This window comes from Uloborus diversus, chromosome 6, assembly GCF_026930045.1.
Source record: "Uloborus diversus isolate 005 chromosome 6, Udiv.v.3.1, whole genome shotgun sequence".
In the NCBI taxonomy this organism is placed as follows: Eukaryota; Metazoa; Arthropoda; class Arachnida; order Araneae; family Uloboridae; genus Uloborus; species Uloborus diversus.
This window is the reverse complement of record NC_072736.1, coordinates 62,771,806-62,799,767: the sequence shown is the minus strand read 5'-3', so window position 1 is coordinate 62,799,767 and position 27,962 is coordinate 62,771,806. Positions and strand designations below refer to the sequence as shown.

The 27,962-nt window shown below is 33.0% G+C and overlaps 2 protein-coding genes across 2 annotated transcripts in view; both read left to right on the top strand.

The window, feature by feature from the left end:
• Window positions 1-27,962, top strand: part of LOC129223856 (leucine-rich repeat serine/threonine-protein kinase 1-like) — a 102,934-nt gene that overhangs the window by 69,850 nt on the left and 5,122 nt on the right. Inside the window, exons 19-29 of the mRNA XM_054858217.1 lie at window positions 4,492-4,690; window positions 6,717-6,830; window positions 6,937-7,029; window positions 8,066-8,317; window positions 9,689-9,943; window positions 12,017-12,139; window positions 18,016-18,214; window positions 23,005-23,105; window positions 24,267-24,361; window positions 25,289-25,570; window positions 27,301-27,479. Coding sequence (XP_054714192.1) covers window positions 4,492-4,690; window positions 6,717-6,830; window positions 6,937-7,029; window positions 8,066-8,317; window positions 9,689-9,943; window positions 12,017-12,139; window positions 18,016-18,214; window positions 23,005-23,105; window positions 24,267-24,361; window positions 25,289-25,570; window positions 27,301-27,479 — 1,892 coding nt within the window. The remainder of the gene's footprint in view (window positions 1-4,491; window positions 4,691-6,716; window positions 6,831-6,936; window positions 7,030-8,065; window positions 8,318-9,688; window positions 9,944-12,016; window positions 12,140-18,015; window positions 18,215-23,004; window positions 23,106-24,266; window positions 24,362-25,288; window positions 25,571-27,300; window positions 27,480-27,962) is intronic.
• On the top strand, window positions 2,412-3,014 carry LOC129223857 (tigger transposable element-derived protein 6-like). Its single transcript, XM_054858218.1, has one exon. The coding sequence runs from the start codon at window positions 2,412-2,414 to the stop codon at window positions 3,012-3,014; it is 603 nt and encodes a 200-aa protein (XP_054714193.1).

Genomic DNA, 27,962 nt, shown 5'->3' with positions numbered 1-27,962 from the left:
GGTTGAGAACTGCTGTTGTACAGTACATTCTTAATTATCTGCAAAATTTGCTAAACGCAGATTAGCAAATTTTGCAGATGGATCCTCAGAATAGGTGAAAATGATACTAGTGGGGGTATACAAAAAATTATAGCACTGAAATATACATTTACATTATCGCTAAAAATGATAATAGTAGATGCAAGGAGTGTATGTAAAAGCTAAAAAAGAATAGTTTATTGCTGCAAACAGATTACACTCATATGCAAGCAAATTGTGCACAGATTAATTAAAACAAATTAAGTTAAGTTACGGCAAAAAATTATTGGGGCGAAAATTTTTTTGCACTAAACTGATCCAGTCCCATGGTTAGGCGCATAAGGAGTGTAGAATTAAATTCAGGTTTCAACCAGTTAGGTTTTGGTGATCTTAGAAAGATGGTGTCATTGGAAGAAAATGGGAACTTCTAAAAATAGATTTTGTACTTGTTGAACTAAATTGGGTGCATTTTGCTAAATTCAGTATATCATCCCTACATTTTTTATAATGGATTGAAAGATTGTAGATTATCTGGAGTTTAATGCCATATGTGGTGTCAACATACCATGTACTGTATTACCCCGCTTTATCCAGCATGCCGCGAAATTCGGGGGCCACCAGATTTTCCATAACAGTTGCCTGGTCCTTCCGGCATGCGGGAAAAATTGTGGTTAGGAAGAAAATGAATACTAAAAAAATATGTTCAGCTTAAAAATGAATGTAAGTTCTATACATATCTTATTAGTATTAATAAACAGTTTAATTTTGTAAAAATATTTACTAACAATGTCATTAGTTATTTTAAGAAGAAAAATATTGTTTAATAATGTTATAATTTTATAAAAATTAAATTGAAACTAAGTAAGCAAACATTAAAGCAGTAAGTTACCGCCCCTAAACCAGTGTTAAAGAATTTATCATAGCTATTCAATAAATAAAAAATAAATTTAGCCTCTCCTAAAATAATTTATTTAAAAAAATATGAACAAATCGCAGTAGCAATGATTGCTGCTGAATTGATTACTTTATTGGCATATAATTAAATCTGTCAGTAATGACCGTGCCATAAATAACAAGCACATAAGTAAAACCTGTCTACAATGACACTGTTGGACCTTTAAAAAAATATCCTAATAGACAGGCTATCGTTATAGACAGTTTGATTATTCATGCTGACATTTTGCTGGGGCCAAAAAAAATATTGTTGTAAGCAGGTTATCCTTATAGACAGTATCCTTATACACAGGTTTCACTGTATATGCAATACACATTTTTTTTTTTGAAAGAAGGTTACTTTTGGAATTTATTTACTTTTTCCTTACAGTGGTTTGCTTTCTGATTTGAACTGAATGGGGAAATTTACTTATGTTTTGCTGCAAAATAAACCCTGAATTATCCAGCTTGCCGGAAAATTCGAATTTCCCATCATGCTGGTCAACCTCGCTTTTTTCTGGCATAACGGATAATGCGAGGTAATACAGTAGAAGACCGTTATAACGCCGACCTGTATACTGCAATTCTCTATAAACTGCACTACTTTTCAGAAGTAAACAATAGGTTTTGAAGTTTAAAAAATCCCTTTGTTTTGCTTTGCAAAAATAAAAATTGTTACGCAAATTAAATATTGAAAGTTTTTTATCTTTCCATCTTATTTCAAAGCTTTTAAATTTAAAATTAGTACTCATAGTAAACAGAAAATACCAGATGGCTCTTGAAAATGCAGCTGTTATGCAAACCATGAAGCTAGCAGAAGTGCAGGATTTTGATTGTGAAACATATTTATTTGTGAATAACTAATTGTAACATTGGTGCTTTAATACTCACTGCAGATAAAACGCATTCTGAAGTGCTAATACAGTAAAACCTCGCTACAACGCTATCCGGTACAACGATAAATCCCTCTACAATGATAATATTTCGTGGTCCCGGTGAACTCGCATAGGAATTAATGTTATCCTCCTCTCAATATTGCGATATTCTCTACAGCAATAAACCCCTGTAAAGCGATGTTTTTTTAAATTTTCAACCCCTCTTTATTACGATAATTTGGTTTTCAAGTACAGTAAAACCCTAAAAGTAACCCCTCCTATTTTCAAAAAAAAAAAAAAAAAAATTGAAACTTTATTTTAAAAAAAAAAATGGTTAGCTTTAAGTTTTTCTTTTTTTTTCTTTTTTGGGGAAAAAAACATGCACACGGAGAGGGAAACAAAACATCTAAAAATGCTTGCCGAGTAAAAAAACAGAAAATGTTCTTTTTTTTTTTTTTTTTGAGTGAGTGGCAAATGAAGATGATCCGAAAAGGTGTAGCATTTCCATCTGATTGCGTCATCACTGTCACATGATCGACGAAAACGAAAGATTTGGTTTTATTCACTGGTGTATTTTTCCCTAAGATGGTAGGGAGAAAGCAAATTTCATTTCAAGATAAACTCAACGTCATCAGGGATATTGATGATGGAATGAAGCAGGTTGATGCAGCTAAGAAATATGGATTATCTCAATCTACAGTTGCAACGTTCCTCAAGAAGAGGAAACATATTGAAGATGCTGTGAGATCAAATTCAGTTAATCCCAAGCGAAAACGACTAAAAGTCGCGACGAATGAAAACATTGATGCTGCCGTCCTGAAGTGGTTTCAAGAGATGAGGGCAACAAATATCCCAATAAATGGACCCTTGTTATGTGCACAAGCACGGAAATATGCAGCAATGCTAGGGAACGAAACTTTTAAAGCTATCAATGGTTGGCTAATGCGTTTTTGGGATCGCCACGGAAACATTTTCCAGGAAATTCACGGAGAGAAAAAATCTGCTCCGATGAATGAGGCAAATGCCTGGAGACAAGAGAAGATGAAAGATATTCTTCAAAAGTATGCACCAGAAGACATTTATAACGCTGATGAAGCTGGGCTGTTTTCTCAACTCCTCCCTGATAGAACATTTAGGCGTTTAAGGGTGAAAAGTGTCACTGCGGGAAGAAATCAAAACAAAGATTGACTGTTGTTCTGTGTGCCAATAATACAGGAACACATAAAATTCAACCTCTTGTTATCAGCAAATCTTTGAAGCCAAGGTGCTTCAAGAATGTGAGAAGTCTTCCTGTGGAATATAAAGCAAATAAAAAGGCTTGGATGACGTCTAAATTTTTTTCTGAATGGTTGCTGAAGTTAGATAAGGAAATGAAGAAGAGGAAGAAAAAAATTGCATTGTTGATTGATAATTGCTCTGCTCACACCTCAATTCCAAAACTACAATAATGCGTTGAAATTGTTTTTTTCCCGGCCAACTGCACTTCCATATTGCAGCCACTCGACATGGGCATAATTAAATGTTTTAAAGGATACTATAGGAAACGTTTGGTAGAATCGATACTTCTGTGGATTGAAAATAACGTGGAAGACCCTTTTAAAGCTGTAAATGTGAACGACGCATGTGACTTTATTGCTGGAAGTTGGTGGGCATTAACAGAGAGAACCATTCTGAATTGTTAGAAAAAGGCCGGTTTAGATGTCTTAGAAGATCTAATTGTGATGAAAATTCCTCAGACTGTGATATTTTATATGATCAGGAAATAGTTTTGAATCTCCAAATATCTGTGTCCCAACTCGAGGAAAAAACGGGCAAAAAATATGGAGTGAACGTGGAGGATTATTTGACAGCGGATGACGATCTTACTGTTTTCGCAGGAGTTACTGATGAAGAAATTCGCTCTGAAATTACTGGTGAGATGGAACATAGTGGAGAAGAAGACGATGAGGAGGAAGAAGATGATGATGATGATAATACGAGTCAATCACAATCCTTATTGTCGACCCAGAAAGCACTTCAATCAGTCAAATCTCTGCGGACATTTTTTTTCAAGTCTTCCATCCACAAACGAGGATCATTTTCGTGCTTTGGACTCAATGTATACCTTGTTGGTTGAGTTAACAGTCAAAAAAGCGGCCAAACAAACAAAAATATTGGATTTTTTTCAATAAAAACGGATTTGAGGTATGTTTACGAGCTTATTTTCGGAATTTATTTCAACTGATAGTAATATTTAATCATAATTAACACCTTGCCAATAAATGTATTACAAATATACTATATATAAAAGCATTTACACCTAGGTAATGCATATACTATAACATTTAAATAAAAAAACCTTATCAAAATATTATTAAAATATATAGGCCCTCGATATAACAATATATCCCTCTACAACAATATATTTCTTTGGTCCCCAAAATATCGTTATAGCGAGGTTTTACTGTATATAGATATATTCCGAATATTAGTTTCAAAATTTGTGAAATGATCTATGTAACGCAAAAACCTGTACAACGCAAAAGCTCTGGTCCCAAGGTTTGCGTTATAACGGTCTTCTACTGTACGGTAAAATGGCTAGTTGTCTGTACTTTTTCTAAACATCTAATAATATTTTACTTTAACACTAATTTTTGATCATCTGTTTGTTTTTTTTTTTTTTCAGTCGGAAGCCTTCAACTGAAAGCAGACCTGAAGGTGAAATTCTCTCGAGTACTGAGAATAATATGGGCATTGAACCACTTCCAGAGACTGTCATATACAGCTTTATGGTCGAGGAATGCATTTTAACTGCATATGAACAGCGGTCCCTTCAGTGTCCTTTGCATGGAAATCAATCTCTTCTTCAAGCTGCTCCAGACTCAGTAAAGAATTTGTTCCTTTCCCTCAATAAATTGCCATTATTTACTCTCATTCCCTTTAAATTCATGTGTATATACATACTATTCGACTTATATATTCACAACTAAATAATTTCATGGTATGGATACTCTTATACAGTCGGACCTCTATATATCGAAGTAGCAAATTGCCGGGAAAAAACTCTATGTATAGAAATTTCAATATATGGAAATTATCTTATTTTATCATAAAAATCTCCTAAAACATTAAAATTAAAGCTAATTTTTGTGTATGAAACTCTATTTCTAATTTATACGAGCATCGGATTAAATGAAAATTAATAATTGAAAAATTAACAGAAATTACATTTTTGCACTTTCATACATCTTCATTCTTCGGCAATTCAACTTGATCCGCAACATAAGAGGGATTTTCGTTTTGACAATGTAATCGAAAGAAAAGTAAAAGATCATTCTACCAAACTTGAATGATTTTTACTGAAGCTAAAAAGACTAGGAATGATAATCAACAGAGAAAAGGGACAACTTGAAACTGATTTTACAGTGCTACTGGTTAAAACTAAGATTTGAAATAAACTTGAGGGAATTTACGAACTCCAGAATGAAACAACGACTTATCTACACACCCCTCAACCCCAGATTACTTATGAGTTTCGTAGCAACCTTTAGTGAACATAATTTTCTCCCGTAACCTTCAGTTTTCATGAGACAAACAGTTAAAATTAAGAAAAAAAAAATCTACGAATGTCTCGAATTTTTTTTCGATATATAGAGATTTTTTCGATGTATAGAAACAATTTTTCTATGTAATGAACTTAGAAATTTGCTGGGATTTCGATATATAGAAAATTTTGATATGTGGAAGATGATATTGATTTGAGGTTCGACTGTAATTCTTTTGTTCATTAAAGTCAATTTTGAATACTTGGTGTTTGCTCTTCTGAAGTTTAAGCATCTGAGAGACATGTAGTCATACTTATACTTTGCAAACAACTTTGAAGAATATAAAGTCGTTTAATGCTTCAAAATCCCCAACCTCTTCCTTTTCTTCACTGACCAAAACAGAGTTTTTGATACTGTGTACAGGTTTATTTTCTGATGTTTTGTTTCATTTCATTTCTAATTGCTGGTCAGTTCTTCTCTCAATTTACCTAGACAACATATAAGAACATAAAGTCGTTTAATGCTTCAAGATCCCTATCTTCTTCCTTTTCTTCACTGAAAATCCTACGGCGGAAATTTTTAATTTTGTGTACAGATTTATTCCCTGAATTTTTGTTTATCGTCACTGCTAGTTATACTGATTAGTTTTTCTCTGAATTTGTCTAGAAGAGATATAAGAACTTCAACTTGAAATAAATAAACAAATACTATTTACAGCTAGGAATAAAGAGGTGAAACATATGAAAATGTTTTTTTTTTCCTAATGGTCTATTTTTAACTAATGGCTGAAAATAAAATATTTCAGAGAATTCAGCAATTGTGTTAATATGATTTTTTTTTTTTTTTTGCAATTGCAGGAAGCAATTTTTAAAACACATTAATTACTAAACTGTTAAAATCTTTTTTTTTTTTTTTCCTTTCTCACTGTGAATAGATTGATTTTTTTCATGAAAGGTAATATTTCCAGAAATTTGTTTTGATATTTTCTGGCTAAACAAAGCATTTATTTGTTCATCCTCCAAACCCTCAAAATATATTTACTTAAAGGCAAAAATATTTTTAGAAATATCCAGAACCTAATCATAACTTTGAAGTAGTGCTGTTAAAATGATTTGTTACATTACAAGTACAAAAAAAAAAAAAAAAAAAAAAAAAAAAAAAACTATAAACCTTGCTAGCATTTGCACTTATGAATGACAAACATCCATTTGGGATTCAGCTAAGAAAAATTACATTACAGTAGTTTTATTAATCATTGTTTTGTTTCTTTTTTAATGTATTGGAGTAAAAAAGTTGTTAGAAAATAATTTGTCAGGATATTCATAATTGATTAGTTATTGATATTTTTTTTCTGTTACTGCTGTAGGTTTTCATTGACCTTGGAGAGCGCTATCTGATTCCTCCAGATTCTGTGCGCAGAGGAAAGATGTTGGGGCGAGGAGCTTTTGGCTTTGTATTTAAAGCAAACATCAAACAAAGAGTTAGTAAACAGTTCTATTTTTCTTTTTAAGTGCTACATGCACTAATTTTATACAAGCACCGTATTTTTTTTCGTTTCTGTCTAATATTGTGATTTCAATTTTTAGGGTTGTAACACTTATACAGAAGTTGCAATGAAAATGTTGCAACCTGTTGATCCTGGTTTTGGAGCAAAAGCTTCAGATACTGCAGCATACAAAGTAAGTACTGAGTTACTAAAATGTATTGTGCAGCTGATTGGAAAAAAAAACACTATTTATTATGAAGAAAAGTAAAACATAGCTTCTATAATAGCCAATGTGATGTTTTGATTTTTGAAAATACAGTAGAACCTCATTTATCTGACCCGCGTTTATCCAAATCAATTTTGTGGCCTTTAAAAAAAAAAAGACCGTCACATAGATAATTTTAAATTAAACATTAAGTACACTGAACCAGAACCTGATTACCCAAAAGGCTCTGGAAGCCCTCAGAATTTTTAGAGAGCTCAAATATGACTAAAAATGTGCTTAAAAATTCCGGTTTCTGCTTTTGACTGTGTTTTTTAAAGATATTGCTAGCATTAGAACTTGTTAAATAGAAATGTTTGAAAGAATTAAATAATTATAGAAATACATTTGATAAAATGTAACCACAAGCTAGATTTTCAAGTGTGGGATTTCATTCAATTTTGTTACAATGTACTTTTATGAGATTTAATTTTCTTTGTGAAGTGTCAAACATGATTCAACAAGTTACTACCCAAATTTCCAAAGAATTCAAGCATAACTTAAGTAATAACCAAATTTCTGTCAGTCGGTAAGGTGGAATTAACTCAACTTCTGAATTCTGCTGACCCTTTTAGCATAAGTCCGTGTGGTATCATTGTGCATAGAATGTTTAGAAAAATGTTCCCAAACAAAAGGGGGGGAGGTACAATACTCACATGCATATACATATTAAACTGTATAATTAGCGCTTTAATACTCATTGTAGTAAGAACTTATTCTAATGTGCAAATATATTCATATATTCCAAATATTAGTTTCCAAATTTGTGAAATGATCCATATAAGGTCAAAACCTGCCTGACGTACAACTTCAGGTCCCAAGGTGTGCATTATAACGGTTTTCTTTTGTATTGTGTTTCCGGAATGTGTTTTCTTTGCATAGAAAAACTCTAGGATAATTAAATAGATAGAAATCAACTTAAAGTGTTTATTATTTATATATTTATTATTATTATTTTTGATTCAAGGCTGCATGGAACAAGTGGCAAAGAGATCCGTTACAATATGCATGCAAAGCATACTGCACGGCCCGCCAAGAACTGAATATTTTGCTGTCTTTGCGCCACCAAAACATTGTGCCTCTGGTTGGAGTATGCACAAGGCCTTTGGCTCTGGTGCTGCAACTTGCACCTATGGGAGCTCTTGATTCAATTCTCAAAAATTATCGAAGATCTGGAGCCAAGTTGGATGTTTATGTGATACAGAAAATTATTTTTCAAGTGAGTGTGTATCATGAGATAAGTGTATCATGTTTCTAGTTTAATGTCATTCAAATTTTAAGCTGGTCCAATATACAGAGTTCGTACGAGTCATGGAAATCCTGGAAAGTTATGGGAAAAAAAATAAACAAATTTTTCAGACCTTGAAAAGTCATGGAAAATTAATATTTTCATTAAATGTCTTGGAAATGTATTTAAAGTCATGGGAAAATGTCTTGGACAGTAGTAAAGTAACAGTAGAGAATTAGAAATTTTGAGTGGTTTAACCGTATTGCATTTAAAAGCTATTAATACTCGAAAATTGAAAGATCTCAAAAACAAATCTGAGTTTAGGAATCCAATTGCATCTGCTTCTGTAACATTCGTCTGCCTTTTTTTGTGATGTGATTTTACTGCTGGGACATTCCTAATTTTGAATTTACCATTATGTTTAGAACTTCTTACATGTTATATTCTGCAGTAGTGGGCTTAGCATGTTCTTGATTTTGCGACGCCTACTCAAAAAGTGTAATTTAATTGCATAAAAGTTTCTTTCAACCACTTGTAATTGTCAGAGTTTATCTTAATTTGTTGAAAGCTTTGGAAAATGACGACTTTAGTCAGGCGATAGAACATACAAATAGGGGAATTCTAATAGTCAAACAGTGGTGCCCAATGTGCAGCTCGCAAAATTGATCCATGTTGCCAGCTGTAATATCCGGTTTAGAAAAATCATTTTACTGACAAACATGACTTTACTTCAATGAATGAAAATACTGTCAAGTTACATGGATGATTAGAAGCACAATTGACACCAAATGGCAATATTTTTTGAAGTAAATTTACTATTGAAAACTTAGTAATGACTCATTCAACTTTTGTCCCATTCATTACTATTTTGCCCTGTTTATTAAATAATTATTAGACATAACAGCAGTGTATTGCATTCACTATATTTTTACTTAACTTTTTATATGATAAAGACAACTAAGAATAGTTTATTATTTTCTGCAGTGTGCACTGATATTTTTTCAGTCACAAGTAAGTGCTTCGATGTGGTAGTGGCATTCATGTAAAAGTTTTGCTGATGCCCACTTCCGGAAAAATTGGCAAGTTTGACATTAAATAGTACCATTCTCATCATGTTACAAGGTCATGAAAATTTTTATGACGTCATGAGAAAGTCATGGATTGTTTTTATTCAAATTAAGTATGAACCCTGAATATACTGATCAATAGCTCAGTAACCAAAAAAATAAAAATACAACTTAGTTTTGAGAATGGTTTTTCGTTATTTCAATTCCTTTAAAATTGGTTTGACAAGAGTATTTTATATTTAATTTCTACCACTCATCTTTGTAAAGCAAATATTAATTAACCTTCATTTTCTAGATTGCCAAAGCTTTGGAGTATCTCCATCAACAGCATATTATTTATCGTGATCTTAAGTCTGAAAATGTTCTCGTTTGGGAATTGCCTCCTCCCTTCCACCCTTCAACACCAATACCAAATGTAGAAGCAAAACTTGCAGATTATGGAATCAGCCGATCCACATTGCCAACCGGAACAAAGGGCTTTGGTGGAACAGAGGGTTTCATGGCACCAGAAATTATGAGATATAATGGTGAAGAAGAATATACAGAGAAAGTGAGTTTTTGAACTTTGTTTGATTTTTAACCAATAGTTTTGTTTTAAAGCACACTTGACTCATGTCAGGGGGGTATGCAAGAGGGATTTAGGGACTTATCCCCCCCCCCCCTTCCGAAACTCGGATGTTTTCCTTTTTGACAATGGAAAAGGACTAAAACTAACTGATGTGTTCTGTATTTTCCTCCGAAATTTAGCTTAGAAGTCTTGACTAGTAGCCATGGGCTACCAAACTCAAAAAAAAAAAAAAAATGGTAGTCATTTCTGCACTTTTGGTAACTATGCACTCACACATGCCTATACACACACATACCTGCACACATACACCCATACACACACAAACGCCTATACATATGCCAAAGCCCAGCAGAGGGACGTGGTCGAGGCCCCTGGACCAGAGAGCATGGACGTCACCACCCAGAAGCAGGGACATGCTTGCGGAGGTTTATTGTGCGCTGGATGCTGTTTTTATCAAAAGAGAATTGAGTAGAATTGAGACGGTCAGGTATAAACAAAGTCATTCCGGGTGACGGGAGTCGTTTGTAGAAACAATAAACCATACAAGTAAGGTCTTATCCCAACTCCTGGTGGCAAACAAAACCCACACTATATCACCAAAAGTATTGGGGCACTTTCAAAAATTTTCATTTTTACAAATTTCTTGAGAAAATACTCCAGCTGTCATTTGCCTATAAAAAGTAAATCATCCGCTCATTCAGGGGACCAGCAACAAATTGAGAAACCAAAAAAAGGTTTTTGAGCATCCTCCATTGTAAATGGCTGGGAATAAGCTATAAATTTCAGAAGTAAGTTTTCTTACTGTGTCATTTACTTACAATACATTTATAAAACCAAGCCAAACCAAACCCTGTGGCACAACAATCCGTGAGGGCCAAGGCCTACTGTGCCCAACTCAGTTTCCCTGACTAGGGGATCTGGGGTGCAAGGCAGATGTACTGGTTAGGTGTTCAGCCTAATGCGGAACCCCCAGTGTTAGGTTCCCAAGCATGCTTGGTACTCATTTCATCAACCCACCAAAGGGATGAACGGCTGAGTCAACCATGCCCAACCCGAGAATAGAACACAGGCCTCTGGCATGGGAGCGAGAAGCCCTACCACTGAGCTGCCAGGCTTCTATAATGCGTTTATATTTTCATGAAAGTATCACTTATACTGCGAAGATCTAAGCATTTTTTTCAAAAAAATATAAAAAAATTTCGAAGGTTTTCTGCTCATAACACGCAGAATTTTCCGTCAAATGTTATGCATCTTTCAGAATATTAGCCAGCATGCAAGCGAAATATAATACTAAAATTTAAAATCAAAATATTGAAAATTGAATGAAATATGAACGTTTTAGGCAATTAAATTTTCACTGTGCATGCACAAAAGATATAGCAATTTCTGATCTTCATAAATTGTAACTTAAGTAACTCTCCCAACTCATAATCAAATTCTAGTTCAATGTCTTAAAAAATTAAAAATATATCAGCAATGTAATGAGCTGAATTTTAATAATTCTTGGATAGGCAAAGATTCGTAAAGGGTCGTTCGCAAATTTGCAATACTTTCCTGCAATCGCTCAATGTAATTCTTGATAAAAAATAAATTTAAAAAAAAAACAGATTATTTGCAAACAAAATATTTTTGTTTGATTGTTCTTTCTATTTGAGTAATTAATGCCTAATGATGTAAAATGCTTTACTGTTTTTAAAGAATGAGCTTTGTTGCTTTTAAAATAAATTTCACACCATAAAAAATTACCGTAATTTTATAAAACAGCAATCACATTACTGTATTGAAAACTGCACTACATTGCTTCACTCAAGTGGGGACTCAGGGGATGACTCATAGTAGTCAGACCCCCCCCCCTCCCCCTATAGTGGCGAAATGTAGCTTAAAGCCGCATTTTGAGAAAATTACCAGAGGAGAGTTCTGAACCCCCATCTGTTTATACACCATTTCATATAAAAATAATTACCATCATAAAATATGATCTTGTGATAACTTTTAATAATGATTTGTATAGCTAGTGTAGCTAACAGTGTTTTATATCCTTCAATGTTTTGACAGGTTGACTGCTTTTCTTTTGGAATGTTTATGTACGAATTGGTTACACTTCACCAACCTTTCGAAGGTCAAGAATGTGTCAAAGATCACATATTAGATGGTGGTAGACCGAATTTAACAAAAAGGGTAATTTTGTACTATGTTTGCTTGTGTAACTTTAAACATGTTAGTGCATGCAAAAATTTTGTTTTCCTTCTTTTGTAGTATTTTTGTTACATTTTTTTATGCAAATTCAAATACAGTTGAACCACGTCAAGTCAAACATGGTTAAAACAAATTACTGCTAAGACAACTACATTTGCGTTGTGTTCCATTGTTTACTGTTGTTCCGATAAGAGAAACAATGGTTAAGACATACAGTCGAACCTCCTTAAATCGAACTTCTACATATCGAAATTTTCTATATATCGAAATCCCAGCACATTTCTATGTTCATTACATAGAAAAATTGTTTCTATATATCGAAAAAATCTCTATATATCGAAAAAAATTTCGAGACATTCGTAGGTTTTTTTTTCTACTTTAGACTGTTTGTCTCATGAAAAATGAAGGTTAGCGGAGAAAATTACGTTCACACTAAAGGTTGCTACGAAACTCATAAGGAATCTGGAGTTCAAGGGTTGTGTAGATAGGGTCATTGTTCCATTCTGGAGCTCTTACATTCCCTCAAGTTTATTTCAAATGTTAGTTGCAACCAGTAACACTGTAAAATCAGTTTCAAGTTATCCCTTTTGTCTGTTGATTATCATTCTTAGTATTTTTAGCTTCAGCAAAAATCATTCAAGTTAAGTAGATTCATTTTTTATTTTTCTCTCGATTACATTGTCAAAACGAAAATCCACTAATGTGGCGGTTCAAGTTGAATTGCCGAAGACTGAAGATGTATGACGGTGCAAAAATGTAATTTCTGTTAAATTAGTTTTAATTTTAATTTTTTAGGATATTTGTATGATAAAATAAGATCGTTTCTATATATTGAATTTTTTTCCGGCAATTTGCTACTTCGATATATGGAGGTCCGACTGTATTAATTTTAAAGGTCCCTTTGAGTTTGTTTTAACGAGGTTGGACTGTGTTATTGCTCTCTGGTTAATTCACTATGTGCATATATGTTTTAGCCTTATGTCAAGAACACTTTTTCAAAATATTGATTCTCTCTTTACATTAAAAAAAAAAGTTTCCTAAATTAGCAATGAATAATGCCAAGCAAAATGTTACAACACTGTGCTATTCAATTCAATATTGTAATCATTGCTCATATAAAATATTGATATGAAAATAAATTGAGCACATAATTTTAAACACATGAGTTATCTATATAGATTAAAGAATACCCAAATAATCAATTAAGTTTTCGCCGAAGTAGTTGCTATATCATACTTAGTTTTATGGATAATAATATTATTTCACAAAAATTAAACACATTGAATGTAAAATGAATCACAAATGCAGGATGTATCTGAAGATGTTCATTAGATCTGAAGAAGCATGAAACCATATCTCACTAGTAGCCAAAGCTGTATAATGGATGGTGTATTAATATTTTTTAATATGTGCTTCAAAATTTTTAAATTGTAAGGTTGTACAGTCGAACTCACTTATAACGAGTGCTAAGGGACCTGCTCGTTATAACGAAGTGCTCGTAAAAAACGAGTTCCGGAAAACAATCGTAAAAATTTATCATTGTTGCTTTTTTTTCACCTTCTTTTTTACTTCCTTTTACAAAAAAGGAAGTATTGTATTCGCAAAAAAAATTTCACTCAAAAATCGACCTATATTTCTATTTTTTGACCCGACCACATATGCATATATACCTAAGAACGTATAGACGCCCGAAATATCCATTTTAACGTTTCCAGAGTTAATTACAAAGAGTTTTCTCTTGATGTCTGTATGTACGTATGTATGTTGCATAACTCAAGAATGGTATATCCTAGAAAGTTGAAATTTGGTATGTAGACTCTTAGTGGGATCTAATTGTGCACCTTCCCTTTTGGTTGCATTCGGGTGTTTCTAAAGGGGTCTCTTGTACCTCTTTGGATGGTAATCATTGTTTATTTTGATGCAAACTCAAGTGGTGTTATAATTTGGCGGACACTTGGCTATAAATTACCAGTCTTTTGGTCGCCAACTTGGAGACATTTGATGTTTTATTATTTTTTTTAACCTGATTTCAATTTGGCCACTGTTGCTGACATTTAGAGAAAAAACTATTAAATCATATTAAAATTGCAATAATGGGGAAATAACATTAAATTGGTGTAAAAGGAAGTCATGTGATGCACACATCAGATCATTAATCTGTGTACAGTACCGAAGAAGTTGGTTAATTTCCTTCTGAATATCTTCTTGTGTCATTGTTTTTAAGGAATGCACATATACATACAAATATAATTTTTAATGCTTCTTTTCTCCACAAATTAAAAAAAAGTGTTGTCATTGCTTGTTCTCAGGATTTGTAATTTATCGAACTTTTGGTTGACTTCAAAATGTTAAAGAAAATTTACCAAAAACAGGATAAGCTGAGCTGGAAGTCATTAGAAATTTTGCAAATAACAAAAATATTGCTCGCTTTAGCATGTTTTGCTCCCATAGACTTAACATAGTAGGGGAGACCGGGGCAAGATGACTATGTTAACAATTTTTGTTGTTGATTAATTTATTTTTAAGGATAGTAAAATTAATTTCACATGAGCTGTTAGAGTAGTCCTTTGCGGTATTAAATATATTACCAGTTAATTTTTCAAATAAAAATAATGAAGGATATTTTTATTTTTTCATGACCTTAACAAATTGTCATCTTGCCCCAGTACTGGGGCAAGATGACTTTGACCTTGGGGCAAGATGACGACGTTGAAAAAGGTTGAACACATTTTATGCTTTGAATATGTTACCTAGTTTTAAAAATGATAACTGTGTTTTTACATATTACAAAGTATCAAATTAAGGGTAATCCATTGGAGCGTAATATTGAAGTGCTAAGTTGTGCAGCGAACAATAGACACAAATAAAAATGCCATTTTCATAGCTGGAACATGCCTCCACTTTTGACTTTTACAGCACTGGGTCCGTTCTTCTGTTGGAGGGTCACAATATTCCTCTTTACAAGCAGGGCATCTTATAATACCATTTTTTGAAGTTGATGCAACTGAATTGCTTGGCATGAATTGAATCGACTTGGACCTATAGGAACTTAGTTTGAGTTTTTTTACTCCCTTTTTAGCTTTACGAGTTTATTTTCCCTGTTTTTTTAAATAATCCTTTTTTTCCTTCCGCTTTGCTCCTTGTTCTGACATTTCTTTTATGGGTGTGCTTGTAAGAATGTTTAAGCTCAGTTTTCTGTTTTTTTTTTTTTTTAATCAAATTGTGTTGCTTTAGGCAATGCATTGAAATCAGAAACAGTAACAGGCTTCTTTGGTGCATCGGAACCAGCATTTACCATAACTTCTGCTTCGTCTGGATGGTTTTTATTTTGGTTTTCCACTCCCGAGGTCCGAGGATTATCACTATTATTCTCAGTTTAATCGCCAACAACATCATAGTCCGCTAAAAACAAGAGAATTATGAGTCTTGATCCATCGTTCTTTAAACCCTTTATCGGCATTTACAACTGTAGCTGGTTTGAAGTAAGCAGTGCTCAAATGCTCACCAATATTTTTGTCTGTGATAGTTTGTCCTAGATGAATGACCATAAAGTTGTCACATGCTTGGCTATAGTGGGTTTTCAATGGGCAGAAAAATGACGCATCAGGAGCTAAAAACGATGCGATGTGTGGGATGGTAACCCAACCGCATGGTAATGTTTTTTTCACTGCAATATAAGATAGTCTGCAAAGTTATGCGAGATTTGTGATTGTCAATAATCAACAGAGCAGGAGATTCTTTGCTTGGTTTAATTCAGTCAACTAGTCATTTGGTCAACTAGTTTATAAATAGCCTCTGGTCACCGGCTTTCGAACGACATCTCCCTTGATTCAATGCGTCCTTTAACCTCAGAGGAGATAGAAGGGTAAGGTCGCGTGAACAAACACACAGACAAATAGGCGTTTACAGGATTTAATAAAACGAACAACATAGTTAGTTTAATGAATTTCGAAACACGGGGCAAGATGACGACCTCGTCATCTTGCCCTGAACTGCCTGTTTGAACGGATTCTTCTCCATTCCCATAAGAGAAGGCGATTAATTGACATTTATTCATAGTAATAGGTAGTATTTAAACTTGTAGCAGAGCTTATTTACAAATGCATAAAAGTTAGATCGTGACAACAGTGAACAATCAGAGCTTCAGAACTAACACAAATATGGCGATTTCAGCGTCTCTATACTATTGCTGAACGAACAGCAGATAGGAGAGCCAGTAGTGTGCAGTAGATGCTGTTAACTGAGGGGAAACGGAAAAAACAAGGCATTCGTCATCTTGCCCCGGTCTCCCCTACCAACCAAATATTTCTGATTTCCTTGCTTAATCCGGGTTTTCATTAAATAAGGGCTGGTTAAAAGCGAGTTTGACTGTAGGACCTTTATAAACATTAAAATGTAACCGTGTGCCATTGTGAGAGTTACTAGTGCAATTTTTTCTAAATCTTGATAACTCAATAGCTTGAATTTTTTTCTTTCCCTGAGAGATTGGATATATCGAGGTTGTATGGTATTGCCAATTTATTTTGTAAAAGTAAAGAACTGATATTATAACCTTGAAATTTATGCATTGCTGTTATATATTTCTTGCAATGGGGTGAATAGTTTTAAGAGAGCTCTTAATCTTTATTTGCTTAATTGGCTTGGACTAGCCTAGCTGGGTCCAGAGCCTGTTACCAGTCGTCACTCGTATTTGTGTTATAACCTTGAACCTGCTATAACCATTTTGATGTAAAAATACACTAGAGAATAGGAAGTGCTGCAAAGTTAACTCATATAGTTCAAAGTTTCCTTAAATGGCTGTAATAAATGACACTGGAGTAAATGATTTGATTGCTAAGCATTGATTTTGTTAAATTTTTAGGTGACATTTATAAATGATCAAAATTTGGATTTGAGGACTATTGTCTATCTCTCTGAGAACAAATTGCAAGAGAATTAGTAATATTGTTATTTTTATTTATTTGGTTAATTTTTTTTAACGGAATTGAAAATAATTTTTGCATAAAGATGTAGTACTTGAAATGGAATGAGAGAATGGTGTGCTCAACCAAACCAAGTACTGTGACCTGAGGTCTATTGTACTACTCCCCAAACAGAAGTATTAAAACAGACCAGTAGCTGAAACAAAATTCAGCAAACACCTAACAGGAATGTCATGAATCTCCCTCAGTTCAAGCAAATGACAACCAAGCTGTTCAAACGTATAGGCAGAAAAAGATGTGGTACTTAAAACAATATTGACTAATCAGGGGCGCTCCAGACTTGAATTTTTTGGAGCGCAGAAAATTTGTTTGCCAAATGGCACTCCAAATTTTGTCGAATGGAACTCTGAATTTCACCGAATAATGATAATTTTGCTGAATGGAACTCTTAATTAAATTTTACCGAATGGTTATTATTTTTCTGAATCATCAGATAAAATTTGCCAAATCAGGATATTTTGAGGAGGTTACTGTGACTTCCATTGACGTAGAGCCGCTATATAAATAGACCGCAGTGTCAGCTTAAGTTTAGCTATTTTGGATTGTATTTTTCATTGATGCGGTACTAGAGTTACCAGAGCAAAGTTTCAGGTTGTGCCAAACTGGCAAAAAAAAAAGCTTCATTTATTAAACAATTCACGTGTTGTGTCGCTAATAAATGCTCGCAGTGGAAATCACCAAATGCGATAACTCGCCAGAAAAGGCAACCACTCTAACAGGCGCTCCGATCCAAAATGTCTGATCTTAAGCTGATGTGCCGATTCATCTATATAGGGGCCTTACATCAGTACGCCCCTGACTAATTTGTTAAACTTAAAAGTGGAACGATGGCAACAGGAAAATTGTACATTGTCAAGATTTAGTTTTTTATTCCAGGAAATATCATATCCAACCTACATTCTTGACTTGATGACCCTGTGCTGGTCCCAGCAACCCAAAGACAGGCCATCAGCCAGCCAAATAGTTTCCATTTCACAAGCACCAGAGCTTACCCATTTGATTGACGTTGCTTCATTGCACGACCAGATGGCTGTGTTAAGTGCTTGTGTGATCACATTGCCTCCTAAAAATGAAGGTATTCAGCAAAAGATTGCATTTATTACCCCCTATTCAAAAATTTCATTTTAATTATTATTATCTTTTAAATTTAATTCAAAATGTTTCTTTACGAGAATTTATTCTTTTGATTATTGTTAAGTCCTGAATTTTGATGTTATTTTATATGTTGTGGCAAGTTACTAGATGTAATGGGTTGATTTTGAATAAAGTCATGTTCAACCACCCCCGCCATCATTCAAAACATTTAGTATGAAAATAGACTGCTCTAAATATTAGAGTGAAAAAGCATAGGGGTTCTTATTCTCAATCAAAAGCTATGAGTTTCAAATGTGAGGGTGAGCCTATCATTTAAGAATGCACTGTAAATAATGAAACTAATTCAAACATCTGTAACTACCCTATTAATAATATAAAGCTATTTTTATGAAATGTTTCTAAAAAGATCTGCAAGGGAATAGAAAATTGCTTATATGACCACATCAGCCAACAAGAGCAGGAGCACAGTTGCAATGCAGAAATTTAAATGCATTTTACGGATGAAAAATTCTTGTAATGGTCACTTGCTTAGCAGATGACAATTTTCATTTTTCGTGTGCTACCCTCCTTAATTTGCATACCTGCAATACTTAGAGCACAAATTTTCTAAAGAAAATTGAACTAACACAGCTTTATGAACACTAATTACAGTGGACTATCTCTATCTGAACACTCCCTAATGTGAACACCCCAATATTCTGAACACAATTTGACGGTCCCGGTGAAACTTCATAGACTAGGGTCTGGTGGGGTAAAGTAGTCATAAAATCGTAGGTTTTCAACTTAGGTGGATAATAAATGCAACAAATTCTTTAAACAGTTCAACTTTTTTTGCTGTTATTTTACATTGCATTATTAAAGAACACGGTACATTGAATTTTAAGAAGAAAAATATTGATTTTAGTAGTTTTATAGAACTTTCGTTTCCCTATGTTTTTATGACCACTTTACCCCATGGGGTGGGGGAAAGTGGTCATAGCATGGGGTAAAGTGGTCATAGTTAAAAATAGTAGCAAAACCATTATAAAGAACCCTAATACTTGTATATCTCAGTTGTTTTTATAATTACAAGTATATTCACGAGTACATGCCTGTATACACGAATATATACGTGTCGTGTTATACACGAGTAAACACGTTCCTATATGAGTAGATACATGTATACATCAGATACATGCATGCACGTGCCTACTCAAGTATATACGTGTATATACGAGTATATAAGCATGTATACTTGATTACCTACAGGAGTGTATACGTGTCTACATACGTGTCACGTATATGTACGTGTCACGTGTATATACGAGTAATTACGAGTATAAACGAGCATCATATGCACGCATGTACTTGTATCTCGAGAAAATACGTGCATACTTGAGTATATATGTGTATAGTAGACGTATATACGCATATATAAGTGTACATGCATACATATACGGGTATACACGAGTTAAATCGTGGATACATCCAGTGCGTCTTTGTGTCTACTCACGTATATATAATATGGAAGCACGAGTATATACACATGTATACGTGTACACACGATTATATACCTGTATAGAAGTATATACGTACATTAACGTGTATACACCAGTACATGTATGTATACACGAGAATATACGCTTATATACATGTCGGCCTACAGAGTGAATCTAAGCTCTTGGTCAAAAATCAAAGGTAGTGAGAGGGGAGGATAAGAAGCAAAGAATCATAAGGAAGTTACAATCACTGACGGGCTACATGCACACAAAGCCAGGAGGCAAAGCAGTGCACAAATTTGTTGCACAAAGATGATTTTACCTAACATTTTAGCTTCTAAGAAATATTTAGAGCAGTTGTTGAAAGTTACGGTCTGTAGTAGCTCTAATACACGCGTCGCATCAAAGGCGCAGCGGATGATGAAAGTTTTTCAAAAGTCTCGTTATTGCAACAGAGAGGGATCTGTTAATGCGACGCATGTATTACAGCTAAAGGCCGTAAATTTCATCAATCGCTTTAAAACTTTCTTAAGTCCTAAAATGTTGTGTAAAATTGTATTTGTGTAATATATATATATATATATATAGAAATTTGTGACTTTTTTTGCATCCATCAATTTCTCACTTTGCGTGCATGTAGCGCGTCAGCATTGTGTTTGTGACCATATGTTCCTTATTAACTCTTGCTTCTTCTTCTCTTCTCTAATACCTTTTATTAATTTACTCAAGAATGTAAACTCACCCTGTATACTTTTACATCATATGCTTGTATGTAAGTGTCTACTCAAGTACGTACGCGTATATACGTGTCTAGCTGAGTATATAAGTGTTCTTATATATACGAGTATAAGCGAGCATATACGTGTATAGTAGAATGTATAGCTGTATGGATAAAAAATACTTGCAGATACCCATATATGTATTTATTGGCGCATTTATGTGAATACGTCTATGTACATGTCTACACGAGTATATATGCGTATATATGCGCATATACTCGTATATTTAACCCCGTTTACTGTAAAAACAATACATATTGAGTAAAATTAATATTTAATTTGTATCTGCCTTATACCTAAAGCTTAAGTGACTAGAAGAACAATATTCGTTAAGCCTAATATTATGACCACTTTACCCCATCTTACTTAAATTGTTCTAAAAAATTATCTAACATAGATTCCGCTAACTGCTAATGAGTAAGAGTTCTTGAGAAATGTAGGTAGCTTCCTGTACAGTCAATCTGTTCCTAATTCTAACAAACAAAATTTCCCAAGGATGTTAAAATAGGTGTTTAGATTTTAAAATTTTTCATGTTCACGCAAAATATTTTTTTTTTACCAAATAAAATTTTGCCAGTTGTAAAATTTTGTACTCAAAATGTAGTTTCTAACTGCTTTACTCTAAAATAAAAGTTTCACATTCATTCGACCGTTTATTTCCAAGCTGTAGCCATTTATTTGACGTATGACCTTTTTATCCCATTGACCAGTTTCCCCCACCAGACCCTAACCTCTCTGTACTCTGAACACCCTAGTATTATGAATGCTATTTTTAATCCCCATCCAATTGTCAACTCTCTATACACCAAATCCTTTGGGTTCCAATAGCTCGATGCAGTAGAGAACTTTTCTACTTCCCCTTGAGAGCTAACTAACATGTGCCCAGGATTTGGAAATGACAGGTGATAGAAGAGACAATGAGAAAGGAATGTGTAGCTGCTTGGATCGCAGCTTCATTTTTACATTTTCAGTGGCGTGTGAAAACTTAGAAAAGTTGTCACTACCTGATGAGCAGAAGAAAAAGTATGCTGAGAATCAACCAGAAACTTTTACTCTTTTTAAACAACTCAATAACACATACTCTGCCCGAGCATACAATGCAAAAACAAACTAAAATTACAGTTATTCAGGCATTTCACATGTAATTGCTCTATGTTCTCTCATTATTAATGTTGTGTAAAATTTGCAATAAGAAAATTATATAAAAATAAGTGTATGTACAACAAGTGCATTCAATTTTTCTTTTTCAATATTTTTTAGATTGAAATTTTTAAAAAAATTAAAATTTTATGAAAAGTCAACAAGCAAGCCCAAGCAAGCAGCGAAAATTTAAGAAATACGTCCTTTAAACATTAAAAAAGAATTTTATTAATCTTTTGTGTAATACAAGTAAAGATAAGTAAATTTTTCTTGTGTGGTAAATTTCAAAGCTTGAGATACAGAAGCCAACGTCACCATCTGGTAAGTAGTACAAAAATTCCTTCCTGCATCTCTGCAATTATATTTAAAATCTGCAATTACGTTTAAAATTGACTGGTGCTGCCATCTATTGTATAAAAAGAGAAATAAAATGTATTCTGGGCCAAAGAAATTAATTGATTTTAATCGTTTCATCGCGTTAATATTGCACACCCCAGCACGGCAATATCACGGGCGCGAGAAATGAAGCTCGAAACCCCAGCCCGGCAGATTCACGGGACTGGCATGAGTAAGCAGAGTAATACAAATCGACAGGCTTTTAAAGCACTAATTTACAGGTATTTTATCCATTATCCCTCTACAGTGAACACCACCATAATTTTGTTCTGTCCCATGAGTCATCAAAATAGAGTCCACTGTAATGTATATGCACCCGAACACCAATCAAGTGTTGCTTTTCTGTAAAAATCAATTCAATTATTTCTCATTACCATTCTGGTACCAGAAAATTTATGAATTCACCCCAAAATACACATATGTATAAATATATTGAGTCAATTGCAAAAAGATAAAATCAATTAGCCCATTAATTTTTGAATACAAATATATATTTAAAATTTATAAATTTTAAAAACAGAAAAAGATGGGAGGGGCATTTGCTTCTGTATTAATATTGGTAACTATCATAAAGGCATTCAAGTAGAAAGTAAGTATCCAGAAATTTTTAAAGTAATATTTGATTGCTCCAAAGACCTCTCCATATGGGAAATATAGTTCAAAGATATTTCAATATTGATGAATAAAAATTGGCTTAGGACTCTGATTGTTGAATATAATGGAATATGCATGGAATGTTTTTTTTTTTTTTTTTTTTTTTTGTACATGTTAATGTGTGTTAAAATCAGCATTTATTTATTTAGTTTTTAGCACTGAAGTTATAAACTGGAGTTCTATACTTATATTGAATTTTATGACTTTTGATACCAATAAAGAAAAAGATATATTTAAAGAAATGCTGTAATGAAATTATATTATCATTCTTTGCAGGTATATTAAAAGAAATGCTATAATGAAATTATTATCATTCTTTGCAGATCATTCGGTTCAAGATAATTTGTGGGAGCTGTGGTTCAGTCGGTTAGGAAAACAAATGGATATCTTGACTTGCAGTCAGAAATCTTGGTTAGAATACAAAGTTAGTTTTCATTTAATAATTAGATACTAACAATAAAATCATTATATATATTTCTTAAAATTGTATCTTTGTGTCACATGTAAAAATTTTTCAATTGATGTCAGTAGTCAGAATCATCCACACCATAAAATGTTAAAGCATAAAGTAAAATTTTACATAAAGTACTTCACAGAAAAGAATTCTTAAAATTTTGTTTTAAATTCTATAATTAACGTATGACATTTTCATACATTCTGTTTACATCTGATTGTTTTAAAATATACCATATATCTCCTTGTGTGAGCCCAGAATTTTCAAAACTTTTTTAAAAATTAAATTAGTGGAGTCAGATTTCTTAATTTGCAAAAATTCACGGGACTCATGCAATGAGTCACCAATACTGCCAACTGTAGCACTTTTTGCTTGGGTAGTTTATGTTCTTTAAACAGGAATACTACAGGTACTTGAAATAAGCGAGTTATTTTGTTTTAGATTCTTTCAAAAAAAAAATTGGTTATTTGTTTCGTCAACAAAATAGGTAACAGCCATGTTGTTGTTTAGATTTCTCAGAAAATGCGACAGACCGGCAGCTTGGTGATCTTTTACAAAATCTTTTACTTTCTATAATTCAGAAATCAACTTTAATTTTGATTGTTGTGGTCCCAATGATTCCAAATAAAAGAATATGCATTGACGCAAACACATATGTTCATGTATACTGCCGTGGGTAGGTAAAGGGCAGTAACTGCAAATTTTTAATTTTTCATTTTTTTGCATTTTTGTCATCTATTGTATGTTCCCTTTATTGTACAAGTTCGCTTATTTGGTTTCCGCTGAAAAAAGGCGCGATAAAGACGTCTAATTCCAACATTTCCTTATTGTTAGCATTAAATCCAAAACGCGTTTTTTCAAATATCTCGAAAACTCATTTCTGCAGATACTGCCGTTTACCTGCACACGGCAGTATATGTGTCACTATGTTTATACAATAATTTGTTGTTCTCATGATTACTATTGTTTGTTGTATTTTTTCACAATTGATGCCTGAAATCCCGTCATCCATAGTTTCTAGGGCATACCACTGACTTGTATAAAAACTATTAATAATTGGTCATGTAAATGATGCTTTATTTAAATTCAAGGTTTTCCCCCCTTTGGTTCAAACATTTTATTTGTTTTTAGACCCTGACAATAGAAACAGTTACTGTAACATGCTTATGTGTTGTCGATAATGACTTGTGGCTTGGAGATTCAAAAGCAAGAATACATATTTACAAGTAAATTCTCTTATTCATTTACTTATTAATTTTTATGAAAGAAAATGTATATTTTATTGTTTTATACCCTTCAAGATTTTTTTCTGTACTAAGAAAAAAAAAACGAGCATTAAAAATTTGTGTGTGAATGTCTGTGTATGCTTTTTTTTCTTTTTTTTTTTCAAATAAAATTTAAGAACAGCATCTTTTCGCAAAATGAATGAAAATCACACTTGAACCACTGATCTTGCTTTCGAAAAGCCAAAATGAACCCAAACCAGCATCTCTAATTATATTTTCACTGTGAGCTATGATAATTTGTTAATTATATAGTCTCCAAGTAAAAAATAACATTGAGGACTGAAAGTCTTCCTAATTGAAAGTAAAGCTCTGGGACCTATTCCCAACTGAACTTTCAAATTCAAAGCTACAGACAGATGTTTGAAATTCCTTTGTTGTAGTCTTAGTGGCATGATAATTTATCCAGGTCTGTCCCTGATCTGGGTTGTGGTTTTTTACTTTAGTTTCCACATCAATTAAAAAAAAAAGCATTGAAATAAATTTTGTTCAATATCTACTAAGAAGTGAAACAATAAAACACTAACTTCCGTGGTAAGAAAAATGCCACTGTCCCCTAAAGATTTTGAGTGTTATCCGTCCTTTTCTTATAATTATTACCTTTTCATTCTTTCTTGTTTACTACTAATACTTACTTTATAATCACGAACAACTTACAACTTAACTTTATAATCAGGAAAGATTAGTTTTCCCATTTCTAAGAAACTCATTTTTTTAACTGTTGGAAAATACATTCTATTTAGTAGGCATACTAGGAAGTAAAGCAGTGTCCCTCATAGATTTTTATTAGCACATTTTTGGCAGCAGATTTTTGTTTTTAAGTTGTCTAAACATGATGTTTAGTTTATTTCTGTCTGTTTTCTTTTTCAGTATTGCTAATCATACAATGATCAGCTCATTTTCTGTTGACCCCCATGCTCCCACTGTATCTGCCATTCGAAGTATGTGTACCCTCCCAGGACAAAATGGTGTTGCCATGGCTACCAGTGGGGGTCAGCTGTGGTTATGTTGCATTGACCATCCCAAGCTGGAAACATCTGAGGAGGAAGATATTGAAGTTGAAAAGGATTCTGCTCTCTACAATATCGAAGAACTGGCTAATAATGGAGGATCAATATTTTGCATAACAACTATTGATTTGGGAAATAATTGGTAAGTGAAATATATTTTCCCTCTATGTGTATGGTGGACACACACTAGCTATAAAAATTTAGTGGTCCAAAAAGACCTCCTAGATTATGATTTAATAATCCAAGCATACAGAAGTGGAAAAGTTTTTCAAACAATGCATAAATGCACTTTTTATGCATATTTGAGCTCATAATCAATCTTTTTTATGCGAAAGCACTTAAGAATTAAGACAGTACAAACAACAACTGTCATCTATATTCGGACCTCCATACATCGAAGTAGCAAATTGCCGGGAAAAAATTCGATATATGGAAACAATCTTATTTTATCATAAAAGAATCCAAAAACATTAAAATAAAAGCTAATTTTCGTATATGAAACCAAATTTATAATTTATACGAGCATCGGATTAAATGAAAGTTAATGATTAAAAAATTAACAGAAATTACAATTTTACGCCAGCATACATCTTCATATTCTTCGGCAATTTAACTTGATCGCAACATTCGGAGATTTTCGTTTTAACAATGTGATCAAGAGAAAAGTAAAAAATCAATCTACTTAGATGATTTTTTACTGAAGCTAAGAAGACTAGGAATGATAATCAACAGACAAAAAGGATAAATCGAAACTAGTTTTACAGTGTCACTGGTTACAACTAAGATTTGAAATAAACTTGAGGGAATTTAAGAACTTCAGAATGGAACAACGACTTAACTACACACCCTTCAACCCCAGATTCCTTATGAGTTCCGTAACAACCTTTAGTGAACATAATTTTCTCCTCTAACCTTTGTTTTTCATGAGACAAACAGTCTTAAGTGGGGGAAAAAATCTACAACTGTCTGAAAAAAAATGTCGATAAACAATTTTTCTATATAATGAACATAGAAATTTGCTGGGATTTTGATGTATAGAAAATTTTGATATGTGGAAGTTCGATTTATGGAGGTTTGACTGTATTTTTATTTTTATGCAAATTTAGCCAAAGAATTTTGAAATATAATACAGTTATGTGTATTGCTTTTGCTGAAATTTGTTTTGAAAATTATGGAGACAGGTTTTTATTTTGTTTATGCAATTTATTTTGTTTCTTTTCTAAGGAGTACCCATTTTGTTCAATCTTTAACTTGAGAGCTACTTTTCAAAAGCGAGAAATGCAAAGAGTTGGATCCCTCTGCACAAATTCAAACCACAAGCTATCTCTAGTTACAGTCACAGCATCAACAATGTTTATCAAAACAAAAATATGGATTTGAGGTAGAAGCGTGTAGAAATTACGTGAATTTTTATTTTTAGAATAATGTTTTCTCAACATTTCGTAAATATCTAAACATGTGTGATTCTATCATTTAAAAAAATTGTATAAAACAAATAAATTAGCCAAATCTTTTAGACTAAAAATTTTTCATCTACATTTTTAATTTTGGAATCTTTTGTCAATTACTTGACAGCCATTGTCCTTCAGCTGGCTTGAGCCAAACAATGTGTCCATACCATGTGTCCAATCTCCATACAATGAAATAACGCGCTCTTTACTTTTCGTAACTATAGTTGGGGCAAACCTGACGTAGCATCATAATGCTATGATTAGGAACTTCACAATGCTGTCAGGTTAAGTTTGCCCTGACTATAGTTAATTTTCAATTAAGTTGTTCATTTAATTTTAATTCTGATACATTTAATTTCCTCACTTGAAATGGACAATTGAACTTTAATCTTTCTGTTCTGCATATTTTATTCCCCTATAGTTGTGAACTTTGGTGTGGACAAACTCAAGGAAAAATCTCTATTTACTCTGCAAAGGAATCTGTCATCACAAATCAAGAAATAGTGTACCACTATGATTCTGTTGTTGATAATTTGGATGTGTATCAGTTGGTGGGAGGATTCTGTGAGAAACCAGTTGTTTGGTCTTATGTGTATCCTGGTAAGTGTTGGCTGCTGCACTCTTTCCATGAAATGCATGGTGTCCGAAAAGTCCTTGACACATTTAAAACACTAACAAATTGTCGTATGAATTTGTGGTTTGCACCATAATATTTCACAGGTTCAAGAGTTTTTATGATATCGGAAAAAAAAAAAATGAAAAGGGGTAAAAAAAGAAGAGTATTTAGAAAAGAAGAGAATTTAAAAGTAACTTTTAACTTTTTGTCGTTTTTGTTGACATGGGAAAACGTAAAAAGGAATGAAAATTACTAAACGAAGAATTACAAGCATAGCATATACTGACACACTGGCTGCAAAATGCCTTTTTTCTTCTTCGTTTTTTCCCCTTTTCATTTTTTTTTTTCGATGTCATAAAAACTCATGAATCTGTGAAGTATTATGGTGCAAACTGCAAATTCATACGAGAATTTGTTGGTTTTCTATGAATTTTTTAAATGCGTCAAGGACTTTTCATTATATTTAA